This window comes from Rhipicephalus microplus, chromosome X (genome assembly GCF_043290135.1).
Source record: "Rhipicephalus microplus isolate Deutch F79 chromosome X, USDA_Rmic, whole genome shotgun sequence".
In the NCBI taxonomy this organism is placed as follows: Eukaryota; Metazoa; Arthropoda; class Arachnida; order Ixodida; family Ixodidae; genus Rhipicephalus; species Rhipicephalus microplus.
Genome location: NC_134710.1, coordinates 117,089,442 through 117,112,016, shown reverse-complemented (window position 1 = coordinate 117,112,016; position 22,575 = coordinate 117,089,442). Strand labels below are relative to the sequence as shown.

The window sequence follows — 22,575 nt, the reverse complement described above, 5'->3', positions numbered from 1 at the left end:
TGTGAAAATATTCTATCTTTCAATTTATTTAATAATTATATTTTCAATTTTCTTAATTTATGACATTAGAGTGAAGTACTAGAACAAAAAATACACAGTAGAAGAATATTCTGTTGCAGATAGTTCCATTTTTGCAACATAGCTGCTTTTTGATTAGTGCAACCTAAGTATTTTGAAATGATAATGTGGCTTGGTGTCTGCAGAACTGGGAAGATGTCAACAGCTGATTATATATGTAGTGTTATTTTAGGACGAAAGTGACTTGAAAGTGTTGTAGCTTACTCAAATAATCAATGACTAGTGTGTACTGCTTCTGACTGGCTGTATTCGAGTTATCCTGCCACAACTGTAGTGTGGGTAGCTGTAGTTTGTGTGGCAATTCTGAAGCTTTGTTGCAGAAATGCAATAATTGCTATAAACAGCTAATGTGTTGCAAATTCATGTTTTCATATCCAGGTTTTGTACATGTGTGTGTGAATGCATAGGTGGGTGGTTGATTGAGTGGGTGGGTAATTGGGTGAGTAGGTAGGATTAGGTAGAAAGGTAGATGAGTGGGTGGGTGTATGAATGGGTGGGTGGCGTTTATAGTTGGGACGTCCCATTTATATTTGTAAATTCCTGTTGTAATGTAATGAATGGCACTATGACGCACTAAATTTGCCCTTTTTTCAGTGTTTATGAAAACCAAGATTTCAATGAAAGTGTTTTCATTACTTATTGCAAGCCTTTTTTCAAAACCGAATGGAGAAACATGAATGCTTGGCCTTGTAGAAAGTAACCTGTGAAAGCTACAATACTGATATGGCTGTACTTATCAACTAGGACCATTAAAAGCTATTGAAGTGTCCTATTGCCATCTCTTTATCTCAAAGCGAGTGTGCTCTTTACAGGCTGTGGGATCATGCCTTGGATCCTACCTTGAACTGCAAGTGCAATTTTCTTACTCTGCTTGGAAGGCCCTGAGCAAGATTTCGAAAAGTTTGCCTCAAGAGAGAAACTCCAGCAAGTCTGCAGCAGCAAAGTCATCAGCAGAGCTTGCAGCTACTATTAAAAAACACTTTGCTAGCTTACTGCATAAGTTGGGGCCTAACACAAAACAGGTATGCATGAAGCAGTGGCCAAGTGTAACATATTTGGTCATGACTTTGGGATGGTGATTAGGGTGTTTGTGCATGTTAAAAGAGCGACTTTTAAATTAACGAGCTGAGTCAGGGACAAGTGATTTTATAAAGTTATTATTGTCAGGAAACCTTGCCTTTTTTCGATAATAGCAATTGTAAGGACACTGAAAGCAAGAATTCACCATTTTGTGTTATGTTCAAGTGCGATAAGATCCTGTCGTGCTCTACACAAGGTGTATAAGCTGTGGTAGCAAGGGGTAGGTTCTATGCTGTAGGACATGGTTTTGGCAAACACGTGGTAAAGGAGGGAGCGTATGGGTGAAGTTTAATGGTGTATTAAATTTACCGCTCCGGTCCTTTGGCTCGGAGTCGCCAGATGTCGAGGCAGCTCGCAATTGGAGCGCTAAAGGCAGCATACCAACCAAATACACCGGCGATCTTGGAGCAGCGCGCCTGTAGTGTCATCTTGTAGTCCGCACGGGAAGCCGCAAGCTAAACATTTGTGCGCTGCATTGACAAAAGGCACCATCTTTGACATGTCTGCACGGAGCAACAACCTTCTGAGCTCGGGATGTAAATCTGGCGATTGTCGTTGTCTGAGCTATTATCTTCAAGGCATTCGTAAGTGAGCTTCTGTAACAACAGCAGTGACGTTTCCTCTGTCTTCACTAACCGCCTCCTTTTTGACATGGTGGATTTATGGCTACATAGATGTGAAGTAGCCACGTACACACTGAAAAACGCCATGAACAACACATGTGCATGGAAGTATTACGCGTCCGGCGATCTTGTCCACATAAATGTGCACTCACACTGTCTGCTTGTATCACGGGCTTTGTACTCCCAGCCAGATTGCGCCACGCCCCGACTTTAAAGTCGGAGCAGTTGGGGGTGCTCCAAGTCGGAGTTTGACGCTCGGAAAGAACCAACCGAAGGTAGCCTGAGCGCTCAAATTCTACCAACCGAACATGCGGCCACTTTTCAGAGCGTTTGTAAACTCGTGCCCGAATACGCCACAAGTCATATGCAGTCATACGCAGAATAAGTATGGGATTTACATATAATCAAGAAAAAACTTGCATTATTTCCCCGAAGGTAACCCTAATGCAATGGGATGTGAAACAGCAGTGTTGCGCACGGGGCGTCTCTCATAATCATATGGTGGTTTTGGGATGTTAAACCCCACAAATCAATCAGCATTGCACGTGGGTTGAACGGCGTTAATGCGGGTGCTGCAGTGAGCGCTGGAAAATTCGTTTGAAGCGGTGGCTGGCGTAGGTATTGTAGGTGACACGTAAATACATGTTTAAATGCGTATGTTAGGCGCACGGCGTGTGATCCGACGAGTCAGCGCTGTAGCAAGCGGCAGTCGCGGCATGTGTTTTAGGCAAATGGTCGAGGCAGCAGCAGCAGGCGCCGCGGCGAGTGCACGGCTGGCGAGGGATAGTGTGACGTCGGCGAAAACTGGGAGTGGAGCGTGACGCCAAGGCACAACAGGGGCGTGACCTACTTGGCACCGCGCCGACACCTGCGGCGCACGGCGCGTTCGTACGGAAGGACAGGGTTACACAGGCTAGTTAAAGAGCTGCTTCACATCTAATGAAAGTGCATTTATATATTAAGCATTTGTGTGTTTTCTTGAGCCTTCATATAATCCAGCAGTTAGTTATTTCAGCCATTTTTTCCAGTCCTGTGGAATCCAAATCAACAAGCTTTTACAGTAATTTAAAAAGATGAAATGTGATGTGATAGGTTTCCAGACAAGCCTTCATGAGATGATTACTTTAGAAAATGGTACTAACAAACAAGGACACGAACTAGTAGCAGCAAACTTCAACAATACCACATTTGGCATAGTTGGTGTCCTCCTAGTAGTCCGCGTTTTTTCACTGGTATTGTATTCCATAAATATAACCAGCACCAACTAGTCTAGCTGTTTTTGCTTAGCTTGGGATTATTGTTTGCATTCATAGGGTTCCCTTGCCGCTGGGGTAGCAGACAGCCAGCAAAGCCAGTTTTATGTTGAAGGCTCAGTGCCTACTTCCAGCAGCCTGACATCTGCAACTGAAGGGCCTGCTCAGCCTGGCACTAAAGCTCTTGGTTGGACACACACTTCTGAAGAGCTTATAGGATCAACTGGTGCTACTCAGCCTCCTGTGCAACCAGGACAGCAAGGTGACTGTGCAATGAAGTTTTTACAGCCATAATCACTGCCCAAATTTTAGCAAGGTCAATATCACTGGCATGCTAAAAAGAATCTGTCTGTTTCGATTCATCATGATTTTTTTTCACACAGTCATCCTGCCACAAAAATTTCTTGTGCAGATTAAGAAAGCAAAAAAATAGATAAATTTAAAAAATTTTTCAATAGCAACCTGCTTTAAATACTGCAGTAATAAAAATGGTAAATATTGCATTGTGTTAAGTGAAAGGTTGAGATAAATAATTTGTAAATATTATGTGAGAGTTTCTTGTATCAAGCTTTGACTATAATAGCTGTAATATGTGGTTATGAAAGTATAACATTTTCAATTTTATTTTTTTTTTCAGCTTCAGAAGGTTTTCTCCATTCGTCTTTTTTGTTAGTGTTTTTCAGGGATCCCATAGTCATGACTTTTGGCTTGGTTTTTTTTTTCCCTTCACCACTTGTGCATGACGGCTTGTGCATGGATGCATGCTTACTCGTTGAAGTGGTCCACTGAAGTACTGCTCTTACAGAATGAATGGGCCACTTTAGACTTAATAATTTGAGTTGTTTCGTTTCTGCTACCTGTAGTTTGTTGTACATTGCCATTCAAGTTAGTTTTGCTGTTTAAGTGATTCTTATGTTCAGAGCAGAGTTCACATCACCTTTAGAGTCCAGATGCATAGTTAATGGCTGACATTGTGCCATTAAATAAATTGATGCACTTATTGTGTCTTTTGCCTAAAGCTTCCTTGTAATATTTCATTGTTTTTGCCTACCTATTTAGTATGTGTTTCTAGCTGCTATGCACTTCCTTATAAATAGGGCTCCGAATTTTCGGAGTTTATTTTTCTTGAAGTTCAGAGGATGTTTTTTTTTAGTTTTCTTTTTGGGAGGCAATTCGGTGTTTATCGAAGTTTAATTTTAGCAAATACCCAATTCTTTAGAATTTGGTGCTTAATTTTTCATTATAAGCTGTCAAATGGGCTTTTATTAATTTTTATTTCCAATACAAACACATTGCATTGTTTCTGGTAATCTTGTTTCTTCCTCCTTTACTTTTTCCCCTTGCTCTTTACTTATCCACTTATAAAGGCTGCACTGCACTGATGTAACACTGCACTGCACTGCTGGTAACTAGCCAAAGTGTACTTTTGGGCGGCGGGAGCTAGGCAAGCTGCTTGTCCTCTCTCGTTTTCTTGATAAAAAGTGAAGGACTTATTAATATTAATATTCTATATATTGTGAAACCTTGCATGAAGTTATGTCTTAACACAAAAACATGCAGACGAAATGTATTTCAGATATGCCCCGCCGCGGTGGTCTAGTGGCTAAGGTACTCGGCTGCTGACCCGCAGGGCGCGGGTTCGAATCCCGGCTGCGGCGGCTGCATTTCCGATGGAGGCGGAAATGTTGTAGGCCCGTGTGCTCAGATTTGGGTGCACGTTAAAGAACCCCAGGTGGTCTAAATTTCCGGAGCCCTCCACTACGGCGTCTCTCATAATCATATAGTGGTTTTGGGACGTTAAACCCCACATATCAATCAATCAAATGTATTTCAGATATCTCAACAGGTTTGAACACACAAATACATATGCACACAAGCACAAATACTTCAATACTAAATACCTACGTTGGCCAGTGTTACAACCTTAAAGCTTGTTTTAATATTTGCAATTGCATACATTATGAGGTTGCTGTCACTAATGGATGTTCGCTCTATTAAAATGATGAATCTCAAGTTTTAAAACGCTCTTTGACTGTTGAAAATGCTCTTTTGAAATTGTAGCTTTTGAATAAATCGGAATTGTGAAAAATTTTTCTGCGGGTATTTGCTAGACTTTTTGAAATTAATACGAAAACGGGGAGCCCTACTTTAAAAGAAAACAAGTAAAAGCGATTATCTAGGTGTCCTAGCCTTCTGAAAGTGTTTGAGGATTCTAAGTACCGTATTTACCTGCATAATCCTTGCACTTTTTTTTTCACGCTAGATCGATAAAAAGTGGGGGGATGCGAGAATTACACAAGAAAAGTTTCCGCGAAAGCGTACGGAGCTGGGGGGGGGGGGGGGGGTAATGGAAGTGACTGCAAATCAAAATTCTCATGCTAGCAACTAACTACAAGCTTTGAGAAGTACTCAGCAAGACTTACCTTAACAATGAAGCTGCAGTTTCAACACAAGGCAAGATGAATTTCCGACACAAGAGCTGCAAGCAAATACAGTTTTGGAATACCGTACGCAAAGCTTGCGGGCGTAGCGTAGCGTTCGTCACTCAACGGGAGCCCGCAAAAGTTTTGCGTACGACGTCCTCCTTGACCTGATGGCCATCTAGCACGAAAGTCCGGAGTAACTTTGTGACAAAATAAAGTTTTATCATCCATCCCAGTCTTACGCATGCAGAAGGTCCAGTGCTTCTTGGTGGCTTTCAGCTGCCCGTGCTGCTGTCTCCAGTTGCAAACACAAGACCCGTCGACTCCAAAGTGCCTACCGTCGGCCCTGTTGCCATTGTTTAGTGCATGATCAATCCCTTTCAACTTAAAAGCAGCCGTGTAGGTTCTGTATTGCCCCATAGCATAACCACAGAACAGACACAACGTACAATAACGATCTAACATGCCCCAACACGCACTTGCATACCTGCAAAGTCTCTTGGATGATCTGGGAGACTCCCGGATTTTGACCATTCTTCCCATGTGTACGGTTGCCATAAAAATCTCCCTGGCATCGAAATTTATGTGCCTGACTTGTCCGAATTGTCGAAAATGCAGGCCAGTCCGAAGACTTTTTGCGAATCCATCTCATTTTGCGAACCTATTGCAGTGATGCGAGACCGACAGATACCAATTTGCAAAATTGCCCATCGAAATTCTGTTGTGTCGATTAGGCCAAAATTCGTATGCTCTGGACACTTTTTCTAATCGCGGCGTGTGATATGAACTTCTCTACCGAAACCGTAGAACGAAGCCTGAAAGCAGCACACTCAAAGCTTCGGAAGTACTACGCACGCAGCCAGCGCACGCAATGTCTTCTACGTGTGTGATTGTCGTTTGTCAGCCAGCGCACGCAATGTCTTCTACGTGTGTGATTGTCGTTTGTCACAACAGTCCCTCTTGACATGATCACGTATGGCAACGGCATAGACAGAAGTCCAAAAGTGTGCTCGCGTCCAACGTTCGGCCAGTAAGTGATGCCGATTACCGCAAACACTGCAGACAAAACTGCGCTAGATGCGATCATAGATCGCAAAAAGTGACTTAGTTTTGAAGGCATGTGCACAGCTATCGCATGCTGATTGAAAACTGAACTACCGTTTGCCGCTGTTGCCGTGCATGAAACCGCTGTCGCGGCGACGCCATAGCGATCTATGAGCTCCGAGGGCACTCAGCCAACGCAGTGGTTTATTGAAGGGCGTGTAAACCACCCAGGTGTCGAAATTCAGTTATTGTGGGGAAATTGTGCACGAGTGTACAAGGAACACACAGACGTGAGAATTTTTTGAAACAGTGCAGTAATAGCAGAGTTAAACGTGTTTATCGAAACCGGGACGACCACACATTTCGCTCTCTCCTGGGCTTCCCTCTGCGGGTATCCTCTCCCACGCCGGTTTGCCCTCTCACCTGAGCGCCCCTCCCAATCTCGCGTGGCATACGTCATTGCTTACGCGCTGCTTGAAACACCGTCTACTTCTGGTTGCTGCGACTCCAACCGCCGACTCCGTCAGTTGCGTGCTTGTTGGCGGACCGTGGCTGCCGTAATCGTGTCGATATGGAACCTATTGCGCATATGCCTTCAAAGAATTGTCAACGCGATGGGCCCATACTGGGACACGCCGTGCTCTGCACGTGTTACACTTGGGCAACACGACGAACAACAACAAGCAGCGCGAACAGCTGCTTGCAGACTGACAGGAAGTTGTAAGCTCTTGCTCGACAGCATATTTGGCATATTTGGCTTGGCGCGTCAGAGATGTGGCACGGCGCGTCATGGGGAGGCCTGAATGGGCCGAAAAGGAAGATGGATTGGTTCTTGGAATTTGTGGCGCACTGGTGGCTCAGAGTGCTGCCACGTGCAGAATCGTTGATTGCTAGGGCATCCTGTACATGATACGCACATTTACTTGAAATGCCTGAAAGAACATTGGAAGTGGTTTACGGCCCCTTTAAAGGCGATAGAGACTTGAAGGCTAGAAGCGTTTTGGTGTTCCTGTTCAAAGAGTCTAGTAACGTAGCCCCATGCTTTGGCGGCAGCCAGCTGCTTCGTCCCCTCTGTTCACGGTGTGTCCCAGGAGGACACGGCACGCCTTTTGGTAGAAATGATTTTGCTAGCTGTTTTGATTACGCAAGGGGAACCCTACCCTCGTGTGTTTGGGTGTTTGGCCACTGAAAGCCTGAAAGCCGCAACGCCGATGTTTACGCTTCCGGGGCTGTTGCGACGCTCCCCTTTTTTTGTGACATTCTTTTTTTTAAGCCATAAATAAATTGGAAGTATGCACTTGTTACTGTAATGCACTTGTATGCACTTTAACTTGGCAGGTATGCACTTGTTACTTTGGCTTGGATTGAATTGGATTGGTGCTTCATAGGCATAACTTTTAAAGGGGCCCTCTAACACTTTTCAACCCACATTTTTTGCTCGTGGACTGCATAGACTGATGCAAAACAAATTAGTGCAGCAAGAACAGCAGTGATAGCGGCACGCAGTACGAAGTTATTCAATTTAAAAAAACTCAAAATGCTACAAAAGAAAATGCCTACCCTCAACTCAAATTTCGCGGGGTGACATGACCACATTTCATTCTCTGCTGTGACGTTGCAGGGGGCCTCCAATGACATGGCCTGAAAGCTCTTACATAGAGGAAGCTCGTAAACCATTGTTGCCTGTTCAGTCAAATGTGTTTATGATGTTGTTGCTATAACAATAGGCAACGTGGTGCCTGACTACGTCGTTTTGATTACGCGGTCGAACAGCTGGGTGAGGCTGGTAGGAATGAGCCTCCCCGACTTGTCAGAACTCGAGTAGGTCCTTTTGCTTCAGAGCGAGGATTTACGCGTCCTGTGATAGGCTGCGCTCATCGTCGTCATTTCACCTCATTGCGCCGACGCAGTCGGCAGCAATGAGGTGACTTTATTGCACGATTAAAATACTAAATGATTTGATATCAGTGCTTGGACCTATGCTAAAATTATCCCCAGCCATCGGTCTACACAAAACACATACAAAAAATAGGTGCTTCAAAAGTGTTGGAGGGCCACTTTAAGAAACGGCGCCAGGCTGTCGTGCGCTATCATCATCAGTGGTTCGAAGGAGCAGACGACATTAAGAAGTTTGAAGTCTATTCAGTATTCAAAACATATACAGAATATAGACATATCATTACAGAGAAAGGTCCCATAGTGTAAACGCTGTAGGGGGACTTTATTATAATGGTAAAAAAGTAAATACAGTGGACTCCTTTTAAACAAAACTCAAAGGGGTAAGAAAATTTGTTCCATTTATGAAAAGTGTCATTTAAGGAAAGCCCATAAACTGAATGAAATATGACTACTTCAAGAGCACCAACTGTAGCCGACTGAACAAGAACATTTTGATACTACTATTGTTGATTCGAAAGAAAGTTGTTGGTAATATTGCTGACTTGGGAAAAAGGAGGTGATTTGCCTGGCCTTGTTCATGCACTTTCTCACAATAGTAGGAGTGCATTGCTGAATGGCTGGGCAGAAACTCTGTGCCATTGTCATGTTCAAAGTAGGACTGCAACACGATGACAGCATCTCTTGCCGCACTGTCAGCCACTGAAGTGAGCTCGGGATCACACACCGTCTCATCACCACTTTGAGCAGAACATAGGTTCTCATCTTGAACTTCAGCTGTAGGTTCCTCAAGGCTGTCCTCAAGTTCACGACGAGACGTGGATTGCTGCTCGGCGTGCGCGGACATGTGCAATTACTGGATTGACTTGACTAAGCTAGCTTTGGCATTTGTTTCATGGTTGCTAGACTGCCGTGGCTACTTCTGCCGTTCATGGATCTTGCCCGTTTTAGTTTCATTTAACCGATGTAAGCGAAAAAAATGTTCCGATTATCCAAAACTTTTTATCATTAAATATATAGGAGACCAATCAAATGTGCCTAGATAATTTCGTTTATGCGGCTTTTCTGTTTCTGAGTTTCGTTTAATGGGAGTCCCCTGTACTACTTAACAGCAAAACAGATGCAGCCTAATATTCTTAGTAAAAAGAATAAAAATCTAAACAATGGTGATTCTAAGAGTTACACAATCTTAAGATACAAAAATTATTGGGAGAAGGAACTGTATTATTATAAAAGCAGACACTAATCACAATGACATAATTATAGATGTGTTTGAAGAACATTGAATAAAGGATGCTATTTATTAAACGTTAATTTTTCAAGCTGATGTTTGAATGACAAAACAGAAAATGCACACTTAATACTATATGGCGAATAATTCCAGAGTTTGCTTAAAACAAAAGCTAGTCTTTGAGAACCATAGATAGTTTGCACCTTGGGAAGTAAAAGGTTGTTGTTTGAGGCAAAACGGGTAATGTTCGAATTAGAAAGATCTTGAATGTGAAGATATTTTAAAAGGCTGGAGTCCTTAACTTGTTAAGCGAATATGTAGACATTGAATTTGTTGAGGTTGTCAATGTTTAGAATTTTTAGTTCCTGGTACAAGTCAGTTACATGAGAGTGTCAGCAGCTCCAGGTGATAATGCGAATGGCTTGATTTTGTACATGTTGGAGAGAAGAAAAATGACAATGATATGTTTGGCCCCATGAAGTAATAATATAGGTAGTTAAGGTGACTGTGAATAAATGCATAATATAGAGTGATCAAAATTGTCAAATCAAAATAACATCTAGCTTTTAATAGTATGCGAATACCATAGTTTGTTTTCCGCTGCAGTTCTTGAATATGTAAGTTAAATTTTAACCGGGAATCTAGATGAATTCCGAGGAAAGAACAATGATCTGATATGTGGATGGGATACGAGTTGATAAAACTTGGTAGTTATTTTATGACCTGGAAGTAAAGTAAAACTTGGTTTTAGAAGGATTTATCAAAAGCTGATTTTAGTACACCATGCACTAAGGTTAAGAAGTTCAACATTAAGGGTTGCTATGGGGTGGCTTAATGAGTTACTTGGCAGTAGGAGAGCTGTGTCGTCAGCATATAAAATGCATTCAGTTGACGAGGTTACATTGAGGAGGTCATTAATGTAGAGTAGAAATAATAATGGGCCCAGAATTGAGCTTTGTGGAACACTGATATTAATTAATTTTTAGTGGAATAGATGCCAGAGATAGATACTAACTGCTCTCGATCAGATCCGCTTCGCTTCGCCATGCAGGTTGGTCCATCGTATCAATTATACTCCATAAAAAAACCAGTAACTACTTGTTGGTACAGCTGCTGAGCCCGCAGTGTTCGATGTGTATTTGTTGCGATTGTATCGCTGTTCTCCGCAATATATTATTTCTTGCGGAGATATAGAAACTAACCTAGGACCAGACACAGCGAGAATTCTCATCGAGCTGAAAAAGCTGTCTGCTGGACAGTCCAAGTTGCTAACAGAAATACAGGACATCAAAACCCAACTCCTTGTAAACAGCGCTGCCATTTCTAACCTAAGCACACGTTTGCCTAGTGTGGAGACGAGCTGCCATCGTATTGAACCCATGCGGGAGCAGCTGGAACCGATGCAATCGAACATAGGTGTCTCGGCTAGTCGAATTGTAAGACTGGAAAATTGCCTTGACGAAGCTGAAAACCATTCAAGGCGTAACAACTTGTTGTTCCAAGGCATTCCTGATACTGACCCTAAAGAATCATTCGTGCGCCCCGAAGAAATAATTATTCGCCACTGCGCTGAACACCTCAACTTCACATTAGACCCTCAAATAATTGAGCGAGCACATCGACTGGGTAGACACACTGAAGGTCGAAACCGACCAATTATTGTAAAATTCAATCTTTATAAAACCAAGGAAGCGATACTATCCAACGGCCGTAAATTAAAGGGCACTCCTTTCAGCATTAGCGAAGACTTCTCCCGGCAAGTGCAAAACGCGCGAAAGCATCTCACTGCTTTTGCAAAAAACAAATCCATTCCTTACTTGCTCCGTTATAAAAACTCTGCACGTCAACTCGAAGCGATATGTTTTTAACGAGTCATCTTAAAGTGTCGAGGAACTAACATAGCTATCTCGCCGTAGTAAAACGCTCTGCCACGCTACGCGTGCTGCTCGTGCGCATACGTCTTTTTTGGTTATCTTCACTAACATACGAAGCATTCTTTCAAACGAGATGCGATATCAAACCTTGTTTCATCGTCTGGGAGTAACCTGCTCATATTAACAGAAACGTGGCTTAATGCCGATGTTCTTGATTCGAAAATACTGGAAGACCTGCCAAATTTCGAACTAATCCGCAAAGATCAGCAGGGAAGCAGAGGTGGTGGTGTCCTCATTGCCGTTAAAAAAGAACTTGCATTTTGCACCATTGATATACGTTCCGACCTGGAAATTCTATGGATCCTATGTCGTTCCAAGCCACAACTTGCTCTCATTGGTGTGTGCTATTGCCCCCCAAACAATTCTTCAGATTTTTCTACGAAATTAAACAACATCTTAGGCCAGTTAGTCAAAAATTACCCGAACCCGCTCCTTCTACTTTTCGGAGATTTTATTTACCCCAACATTGTTTGGTCAAACCGTACACTAAGTACTGGAAATCTGGAATCTAAAGAATTCATAAACGTCTGCTTAAACTTCAACCTCACTCAAATGGTAACCGAGCTAACACGTGTCACGCTGGATAGTGCTAACATCCTTGATCTAGTATTGTCTTCAAGCCCTGAAACACTGTCTTCCATCACCTACCTTAAAGAAGTAAGTGATCACAAAGTAATTCATGCCACTTTTTCTCTAACCCAGCCGGTGCGTCAGTCACATAAGAAAATCATTCGTCTCTATAATAAAGGGAATTACTTAGCGATCAATAACGAACTTGAACAATTTTACGAGGAATACAAAGCCACATTTCAAGAGCGCGACATTCATGAAAACTGGTCTGTTTTCCAAGAAAAAATAGCATATTTAACAGATAAATACATTCCAATATTATCAATGCTAACCGGCATTAACCATGGTTCATAAAAAACCTTAAAAAACTTGAAAACAAGAAAAAGCGCCTTTTTCGCCAGGCTAAACAAAACCCACAGCACGATTCATGGAAGAAGTACTACGAAGCTAAATATACATATCTTACCGCTATCCGGCAAACCAAGTACACCTTCTTTCACTATGACCTGGCTAAGATGATTACTGAAAACGCTAAGAAATTTTGGCAAACCATCAACCCACAGTCAACCCGCACTATATCTTTACCCAACGAACAGGGTGAAATGCTATCAGATAAAGACACCGCTAACATATTTAACACCGCGTTTTGCTCTGTTTTCACCAAAGAACCTGATGAATTATTACCTACGTTTCTTACACCTTTTGAGGCTACAATGCCCCCTATCACCTTCTCGATAGATGGCATTTCAAACATAATTGCCAGCATTAAACTGTCATCATCCGCAGGTTTCGATGAAATCACATCGAAGTTTCTGAAGAACACCAAATTCATTTCCGCGGCTTATCTAACGCTGTTGTTTTCCCAGTCACTGTCATCTGGAAACCTACCAAAAGAGTGGAAAATGGCCAAAGTCGTTCCAGTCTACAAATCAGGCAGCAAGAGTTCGCCCTTAAACTACCGCCCCATTTCAATCACATCAGTGCCTTGTAAGATCATGGAGCATGTCATATACACTCATATAATTAGTTTCCTTGATTCTCAAAATTTTTTTCACCATTCTCAGCATGGGTTCCGCAAGGGACTATCCTGCGAAACACAATTAGCTGCCTTTCTCCATGACCTGCACCTCAATCTAGACGCTAACACTCAAACTGATGTAATTTTTCTTGATTTCGCGAAAGCATTCGACAAAGTTGCTCATCAACACTTACTACTAAAACTCTCCCGACTGAATATAAACCCCGCAGTTCTAACATGGATTGAGCAGTTCCTCACTAACCGCCTGCAGTCAGTGCGCGTCAATAACAACAACTCTGGGCCTCTTTCAGTAGAATCTGGCGTCCCTCAGGGTTCGGTATTAGGCCCCCTACTCTTTCTAATATATATAATAATGACCTACCAGTGCATGTTACTTGCAAAATCCGCATGTTTGCCGATGATTGCGTGATTTATCGTTCAGTTATTAACATTACTGACCAGTCTGCTCTTCAACAGGACTTGCACAACATTAAGGACTAGTGTCAATGCTGGTTAATGATTTTAAATACTGGTAAATGCAAAACAATGTTGTTTTCTTGCAGTCCTAACCCGTTAAAATTCAAATATGAAATAGCAAACCAGCAACTAGAGACCGTATGCCAATATAAATACTTAGGTGTGACGATATCGAATAATCTCGACTGGTGTGCGCATGTGAACAATGTTATTGCATCATCTAACAAAACATTTGGGTTTTTACGACGTCATTTACAAAGCGCTCCACAACATGTCAAGTTACTAGCTTACAAAACACTAATACGGCCCAAACTAGAATACGCATCAGCCATTTGGGATCCTCGCCAGATATTCCTCACAAACGCCCTTGAGGCTTTTCAGAATCGTGCCACTCGTTTCATTCATTCCGCCTTTTCATACGATATCAGCGTAACATCCTTGAAATCGAAATCCGGTTTACAAACACTTTCTAATCGACGCCACATTGCTAGTTTATCATTATTTCATAAGTTCTACCACAGCGCGCTAAATCAAGCACCGTATATTTTGCCACCATCATATCCTATCGCATTGGTCACCCCTTAAACGTTGCCCGTCCTCAAGCTCGCATAGTCGCCTTTGCATATTCTTTTTTTCCTCGAGCAGCCAAGGACTGGAACGACCTTACACAAGAAATCGCTAACTCAAGCCCTACTGCCTTCATTGAAGCGATCACATCACGTTATACCATATAATAAAGTGTTCAACCTGTTGTATATATTGTAACCCACCATTATGTAATACCCCCTGGTGGGGTCTTTAAGGAATAAAAGTGAAAGTGAAAGTGAAAGTAACTGCGAAAGGATTGAGAGAGTTGCCTGCAATGCCATAAGATGATAGTTTAGTGAAGAGAATGTCATGATTAAGCGTATAAAATGCTTTAGTAAAATCTAGAAAAAGATAGCCAAGGAAGTTACGCTTGTCTATTTGTAGTTTGCATTTTTTGCTGTAAAGAAAATGAGGGTTAAGTTAGTCGAATATCCTTGTCTAAACCCAAACTGTTTCGGATGCAATAGGTGAAATTTCGTGAGGTAGCTGGACAGTCGAACATGGATGAGCTTTTCAATTATTTTGCTAAAAAGGGGAAGAATGAATATTGGTTTGTAATTAGAAGTTGAGCCTCTGTCACCTTTCTTAAATACTGGAACAATTTTACTAATTTTAAGTCATGGGTATATACACCAGACTAAAAAATTGGGTTGATTATGTAGGTGAGTACATCTGCAATAACGAGCAATTATCTTCACATGGTTAGCACAAATACTGTCAATACCTACACTAGAGGGTTTTATGCTAACAATTGTGGTTATTACTTTATCAGGTGTAGTAAGAAAAAGAAAAAATGAGTGACCACAATGATCAAGCTCGTCATGCACGCTGGGCAGAACAGGGATAGGGGAGGAGTACTCACTAAATGTGTTGACAATGTCTAGTGGATTTGACAATACCGAACCTTCATATTGCTTTATGGCTGCAATTTTCGGGGTGCAATAACTACTATCGGAAATAGGAAATCTTATTTTTGGTAGACAATACAGGGGTGTGAGAATTTTGTGAGTGCGATGATTGCGCGAGTAAATATTGTATTCTACTGTGATGCTGCTCGTTAAATGACACATTACATAAGTGCACCTCAGATCTAGATGAACACATCACCAGCAAAGCCTGCCTAAAAAATGAGTTATTGCAAGGGAGAAGCAATAAATGCAATAGCAACAAATTAGGATGACATGCAAATTTCCTCAAGTGCATAGAAATTTGGAGCGCTTTGCCAAAGCACGAAGGATGCATGAAAGGAACAGACACAGGACGAGTGCATACTAACAATTATTTACAGGTCGACACTTAACGTGCTTCTCGAACACAAATGACACACAACACATACACACCGGTATATGCAGGAAGAGCACAAACAAGTGTCACCACAGTTGTTACTTCATTGTGTTTGAACAGTGAGCTTTTTTTGCTAACACAACAAGAGAAGTGACCTCCTTTGCACACGCTGTAACAAACGCAATCTCTCTGGTGAAAGAACGATGTACAAACTGCCCCTGCCAAAAGATTAGTGCGCACGCATGCACACGGGCGATTATGCCTTGTAAGGCAAACTAGAGGTTATGAGCCAGCACGTCGGGATGAGTGGGGCGCCGTGTGTGCACTTTGCGCCATCTCTCAGGTTCACAGAGAACAGCTGGCATTTGCCCAAGATTGGCGTATGACCAGCAGTAAATGGTGTATATAAATAGCTCACCGTTAGTATGCGCGCTGCTGTGGCCAAGCGTTGCGGAGGGAGAGGTCGCCCATTTGATTATTTTTCTTTCAGTTATTTTCTTTATACACACGCACGCACACACGCGGGGCAAAAAGGAGCTGAAAGTGTCCATGTAATTCCTGTTGGAATAAAAGCAAATTCAGCAAGTGTGTTTTTTATAGCCACTCATTCAAGCAAGTACTAATATCTGCTATTCTGTGTTTTTGAATGTCAAATTATGCAAGGACCGACATCAAGAAAAGTATTGAATATCATTGTCTTTTTGCAGAGAGTGGGCTCCTTGGAGTTCTTGACACAGGGGGTGACCTGGAGGACGTGATAAACCTGCTGTCTGCTGCACCACACCCAAGCCCAGCATCCGCTTGTCCTAAAAGCTTTCTGCGAGAAGCAGCTCTCGCTGTGTGGCCTCCGCCTGCAGCCACTGCCCTGGGTAGCTGTAGTGGCAAGCGCACTTGGCCACGGCCTACAAGTGGTGCCCAGCAGGGTCTTAGGTGACTGATTATCAATAGTACCTTGCTTCGAATGTTGTGTCAATCAAGGCAGATTTTTTTTTCACCGATAAACTTGGCACGCATTTGAAGTGGTCCTTCAGCGCCAGTAGCATTAAACCACTAAGCTACATTCACTGCCAAGCAAATAATAGACCTCTACCGGGGTACATCTCAGCGTGACGTCACTGGCGCACGTGCAAGGCAGTGGTTGGCAGAACACCCTATCTGGTGGCTTAGCGTGGTACAGTCGGGTAGTGCATGGGACAAGTTCTTTTTTTGTTCTTAGAAGCTTAAACTTCATTTTGAAGTGACAGCGTTAGCTGTGGTTTGTGTCTGAAAATCTAGACTTTGTGGTAAACTGCATGATGAAATATTTGCCGCGCTGGCTGGCTTTTCATCTTAGAGAAGTTAACACACGTGGTGGCTTGTGTCATACATGAATGATGGCGTCCACTGGCAAGCACTTAAGTACAAATTATCATTGACAATCCTGTTCTGATAAGCGTCTTCAACTATCAGTGGCATTGGATTAGTGCCATTGTAAAGCATACTGCATGCCTTTAACTGGCAACAACTCAAGCTTGTCACGCCTCCACTAGTAGCCACCTACTTGCGTGACAGCGTTTCGAGTGGATGTTGCCTGCAGAGACAAGAGCAGCATCACCGTCGCCAAGTTCTAAGGGTGTGCGAATAATAGAAATTTTGCATATTTTTCAAATAATGTTTACTATTCAATTCAGTTTGCACTGAAGTTTTTACTATTCTAGCTTTTCGAACTTCCCAAAGACAAATGCAGTCAACATTCAATTAAAAATGACCCCTTTAGATCTTCTTTAATATGCTACACCTGATTACATTTTCGTATTGCAGCAAAGCTGCGTTTTAAGCTTTGTTATGGTAAAATTTAAATGCAAACCCTTTAAGATTTTTAAATGCTTCTCCTTATCACACTCCTGTATTGCGGCAAAACTGCTTATTAGGATTTTTTACGGTTGCAAATGCATCGCCTCAAGAAAACGCTGGTTCCACCATTTAGAAGATAGACGTCGCAGTGATGGGGACTCAATTAATGCTGTTTTGGACCTGAAATTTAGGCTGAAAGTCTGAAACATTGGACGTCGAAGATTTCTAGCATTCAAAATTTTAAATGTTCTTGTATATTGACGTCTACAAGGCAGATTGCAGCACAACGTTGTCTGCCACATCAGTTGGGCTTCCACAAAAGTTGAGAGAGGAGGAGAAGCACTAATTAGTGTTTTTCTACCTCTCTTAACTTCTTGAAATTAGTGCTCAGTTGCACTAATTTCAGCAAGACATAGAGGCCACGTTGTTCATCTGCAGTTTTGCGTCATCAATCAATACAAGCGCGCAGACCCTAACCCTAAACCACATGTTCAAATATATTCCCATTAGGTCGGGGCACTCTCTAGATGCGATCGACCAGCTAAAGTAACAAAGCCGCGTGCCCATCGGTTCGTGAACCGCAGCGGATACCTATTGGCAGGACGATGCAACTTCTAGACAAAATGCGTTGCCGTAGTCACGAACGCTTCGGGGGAAATAGGAACTTCCTAATCGGCAAATGTGGCTATCGCATATAGAACCTAGGGCTGGAAGCACATACCGCGTTTTTCGAGCGTGAACAGAATCGACATGCTGCGAATGACTGCGTTGCCAGCGACCATGTTGGTCGCCATAGTAAAGGCACATAAAATATTTTTTTCCGTCTTTAAGTTGTGTTAATTGCGTTGTCCTGGCAAAAAATAACTAATGCTGTCGCCGGATCAAGAGGTGCGTGCAGTGACTTTATCTGATAGAACGCGTCTTGCAAGTGAGCTGAAAAGTTGTGGCCTAGGCCGAACCCCATGGTGAAAAAAAAAATAAAAAAAATAGGAGTGGGAGGGGGCGTAGCAGTGTTTGAAAATTTCTTGGCTTTGCCCTAACCTGTGCAGAACACTGGTTAAGCCGCCTTTGCCGCACTACACCATTACTCTGCGGAAAACCGATTTATAATTTGGAAGGGGCTCTTATCGGCTTGTATTAATAGTAGTGCATTTTAGGTTCGAAGCAAATTCGAAGCGAATAGTGATTTTGGTCAAATAATTTCGAATCCAATTCGAGTAGTATATATGACATATAAAAAAAATAGGCATACTTATTATGACGCAACTAACCTGCACAATATTGAAAAAAAAAAAATGAAATAGAGCCTCTATGCAAATGCCATTTTTTTCTTATTCAAAGGGAGTCGAAAGAACTTTGAGTAGTATTAGGATTTTGCTTTCAGCAGGATGCGAGTCATTACTCTTAAAATGCATTAATATTTTCAAATTTATTATACTTATTGCATATAAGCTGTCATAACTAGCTTTTAAGCTTAATAAAATAATTGATGTGAGAGCAATAGTTTCATTTAAAGGGGCCGGGCAACACTTTTTCAAGTAGTCATGGAATGGATTCACTAAAGAAGCTTATTGGCTCATGAATTCATTGCCGCAAATATTTTTAGAATCCGTCCAGTACGTGCAGAGTTGCAAAGATTTCTCACGCACTGCAAGTGCATTTTCTCTTTTCATCCTGACGAAAGTGCTGCAAGCTAAGTAAGGAGGGATGGCACGGGGACAGAAAATCCGTCACACGCGCTTTCTGAGCTTGTGGAGTCATTTGCCAAGAGAGCAATTTTTAGTTTACTTTGAGAATTTGTGAATTGCACGCCGCGTGCTGTGTTATAATATTTGGCTTGCATGTCCTCGGTAGCCTTGACTACCGATCGGCAGTGTTTTCTGGCAATGTTCAGAAAGTGTTGCAGGGACCCTTTAAATTTGAAGGTGGGCCTCGCGGCAGAGTGGATTTTCTTTGGATAAATGTTTTTATAGCCGAGCACTCCTACACTGCAGTGAAACCACCTTTACAGGCGGTATGTTCAGAACAGTATGCATTTATTCGTTCCTTGTGAATACTTTGAAATTTTCAATAATTTAAATTAGAATCAAAGTGAATGCGAACACCATACTATTCGTTTGACTATTTGAAGCATTCGAATATTAACACAAGCCTAGGCTCTTCGCACTATTACTAGACACAGCTCATTTTGTTCAATTACTCATGCGTGTATATGCCACATAACTGTGAGTGCTAGTATGATTGCTGACTTCTAAAAATGTTACGTGCAATCATTTGGAGCAGTGTATTTGCTGGCGCCTTAAAAAAACTGCATCAGTTTTTGTTCTTTTGCCACCGCTACTCCTCAGTTTCACTAATCCCCTGATTTTCAAGGTCGCCAGCTTGGCAGATCCACATTTGAATTAACTGAGTCTGTCAAAGTATTTGAAAGATGCAGCAATTGCTGATGTGAACTTTATCATTGTTTGCTTAGGAGGGTGGTTCAAAATACTGCTTTTTTTGAAATAGCATCGCACATGTTTACTCAGCACGATTCATGCGATGTTGAATGGTTTGTACATACTTTTTTTTTCTAAATGTAAGCCTTCTCTTTTTGTACTGCTTCAAATTTTGTCTTTCATGATAAAAAATGTTTTTTTTTTTGTGGTACCTGCTCCCAATTTGCATTTTAGTGCTCTTTAAGCTAAATTTTGCTGCTCCGAAAATTGCTCCAAATTCTATTTTGGCTGTCGCACCCCTGTTTATTGAGTGACTGTAAAGGCAGGAAAGTTCAAAAGAACATCATGGACTTCTTTTCAGCAAGTAGTAGTTGCCAATAAGTTCTTTTTCATCTTTATCCCCTTCAGGCGCAACGTCCACATTTGAGGACGCCAAGTTCACACCTAGGTGTTTCAAAAATAGGTCTTGAATCTCGCGCGCAAACAATGCTCCCGCAACCTCTGCATCTTGCTGCAAGGACGCGTGGTGCCATCTCTTGCACCTGGTTCAAAATAACATCGTAAACAAAAGTCAAAATGGACGCCTCCGCTTTCTATGGCGGGACGTGTAAGTGGCTCTGATGTTTTTATCGTTTACTTCGTACCTTTTTAGCTGACGTGAAATTTTGCATTTGTCAGTAATAACTAAGATATCCCGTATGCCTTTTAACAATATTTTGGCAATAGGAAATCTTTTGTAATGACAGAAAGGTTCAGCTAAATTTCGCGTCCACGAACGTGGACACTGCGCTTCAGTGCCTCCTTTGTTGAAAGGCTGCTATTTCTCTGTGTTTCACTTCCGGCAGCATCAAATGATGTTTACGTTAATAATTTTTGTCACCAGGAGTTCAAGATCATGCATCGAGACGACAAAAAGTCGACGGTGAAACAGCAGAAGACGTCCTTAAAAAATAGCCGAAGGAGATGTTTCCGATGGAGACATTTCGGACGACAAAAAGGAGGAAGAGAATGAAGAGAACACAAAATTACGTTTTGTTTGAAAAACCATTAGCCTTTTAGTTAAGATCCTGCCGCCCGGTTCTTGGCCAATCCCCCTTTGTGGGTGTGCGCCAGACTATCAAGAATCATCATCATCATCAGCTGAGCGTCAACAAGCCCCAGAAAAAGCGTGGGTGACCAAGCAGTGAGAACCCCCAGGTGATGAAAAAGAAGGCACCCAATGCGTCACCCCTGCCAGTGAGCACTCTTGGCTATGACGGCATCCAGCACTGGCCACAGCAAATGAACATACCCAACGCACAACGCTGCAGGAGGGATGGATGCTCATCCAAGAGCCGCGTCCGCTGCAGGAAGTGTGACATTTTTCTTTGTCTGACATCGCAGAATGACTGCTTCTACCTCTTTCACACTAAATAGACTTTTTCTGGTAACTTCTCTCAACATTACTTTGAAAGAAGTTATTTTGAATATAAATGGAAAGCGTGTTTTCTTCTTTGTCACTTTTCACTCTCCGTGCTTTTCACTAATAATACTGCTTTGAGGCGCAATGTCCACAAATGTGGACGCTGAGCAAAAATTGAACCAATAAACATATTTTGCATTTGTTTCGAGTTTCTTACTTTAAAAGGCTTAAATATTGAAATTATGAACAAAAAAAAATTTTCACGCTGCCAGATTTAATTCGCGCCTGAAGGGGTTATTATCAGCTTTAACTTGTTTTTGGTTCATACGAATTCAGAATGATACGAATATTTTGCGTGCTCCCTTCAAATTCGTATCATCGAGATTCTACTGTATTAGCACAACTTTGCAGAGTTTAGCTCACAAACTATGCGCTGTTCCCATGCACTGCCACGAGTAACATAAGCACAAGGAAACGTCATTACACAGATATTTCCCAAGGCAGCTGCGCACGAATGTACAGTACATTCAGTGACACACTATGAACAATTATTTAAGGATGCTTGGGTCCATTTGGTAGCAGGCACAGCGTTTTATGAAGCATTGCCATTTTCATTTCATTTTCAGCTTTGTGTAGAAATGTGCACATATGCATCAGAAAATGTCGGACAATTTGTTTACTTTGCCACTTTGCTACCTGTCGTTTTTTTTTTGGTATGGGCTCTGTGTGCTATATTTGCATGGTCATGCGAGAGAACCATAATTTTTTCTCCACTTATAGTTTCATGTCTGCTCTTGTGGGCAGCATGCTTCCTTTTTTTATTCTTGAGCTGCTACACTTCAGCATGCTTACTAAGGAAATGCAGGCATATTATATAAACTTGGAAGGTTTATATTGTTCATGAAACATAACGGAAATTTCAATGCAACAGAATTTCGCAGTGTGACTAAGTGCTGCCTGTATGTGTTCGTTATGCCGAGGTTCAACTAGATATTGTACAGTCGAGCCCACATATAACGGCCCCACTTAAAATGAACTTTCGCTTAAAACGAACAATATCCGCGTGACCGTCAAAATATACATAGGTTCAATGGCACAAAATCGCCCTTACAACGAACGTCTCCGAGCATGGAGGAAGAAAAGCTGTCTCCTTCCTCCATGCCTCGACTGCTTTTTGTTAAGCACCCCTCCGTCCTTTGTCCGCCCACTACTCTGAGCACTCTGCATCGCCAGACGAGGCCCGTGTTTTCACATTGCCCCCGATCTTTCGAAGACCGGTCAGCCATCTACCCTGTTTTTGATCGCTGGCACTGTCGTTGGTGTCGCCGGCCTGGAGTGACCAGACCATTTACCAACATCGTCGGCCACCGACTGTATCGATATTCGACGTCTAGTGCATGCGC

At 42.2% G+C, this 22,575-nt stretch overlaps 1 protein-coding gene across 7 annotated transcripts in view; it reads left to right on the top strand.

Moving 5' to 3' along the window:
* The window catches only part of LOC119176339 (uncharacterized), a 79,402-nt gene that overhangs the window by 14,314 nt on the left and 42,513 nt on the right, over window positions 1–22,575 (top strand). For all 7 annotated transcript variants that reach the window (XM_075877456.1, XM_037427567.2, XM_075877455.1 and 4 more), the window contains exons 4-6: window positions 891–1,100; window positions 3,095–3,296; window positions 16,207–16,429. In XM_075877456.1, coding sequence (XP_075733571.1) covers window positions 891–1,100; window positions 3,095–3,296; window positions 16,207–16,429 — 635 coding nt within the window. The remainder of the gene's footprint in view (window positions 1–890; window positions 1,101–3,094; window positions 3,297–16,206; window positions 16,430–22,575) is intronic.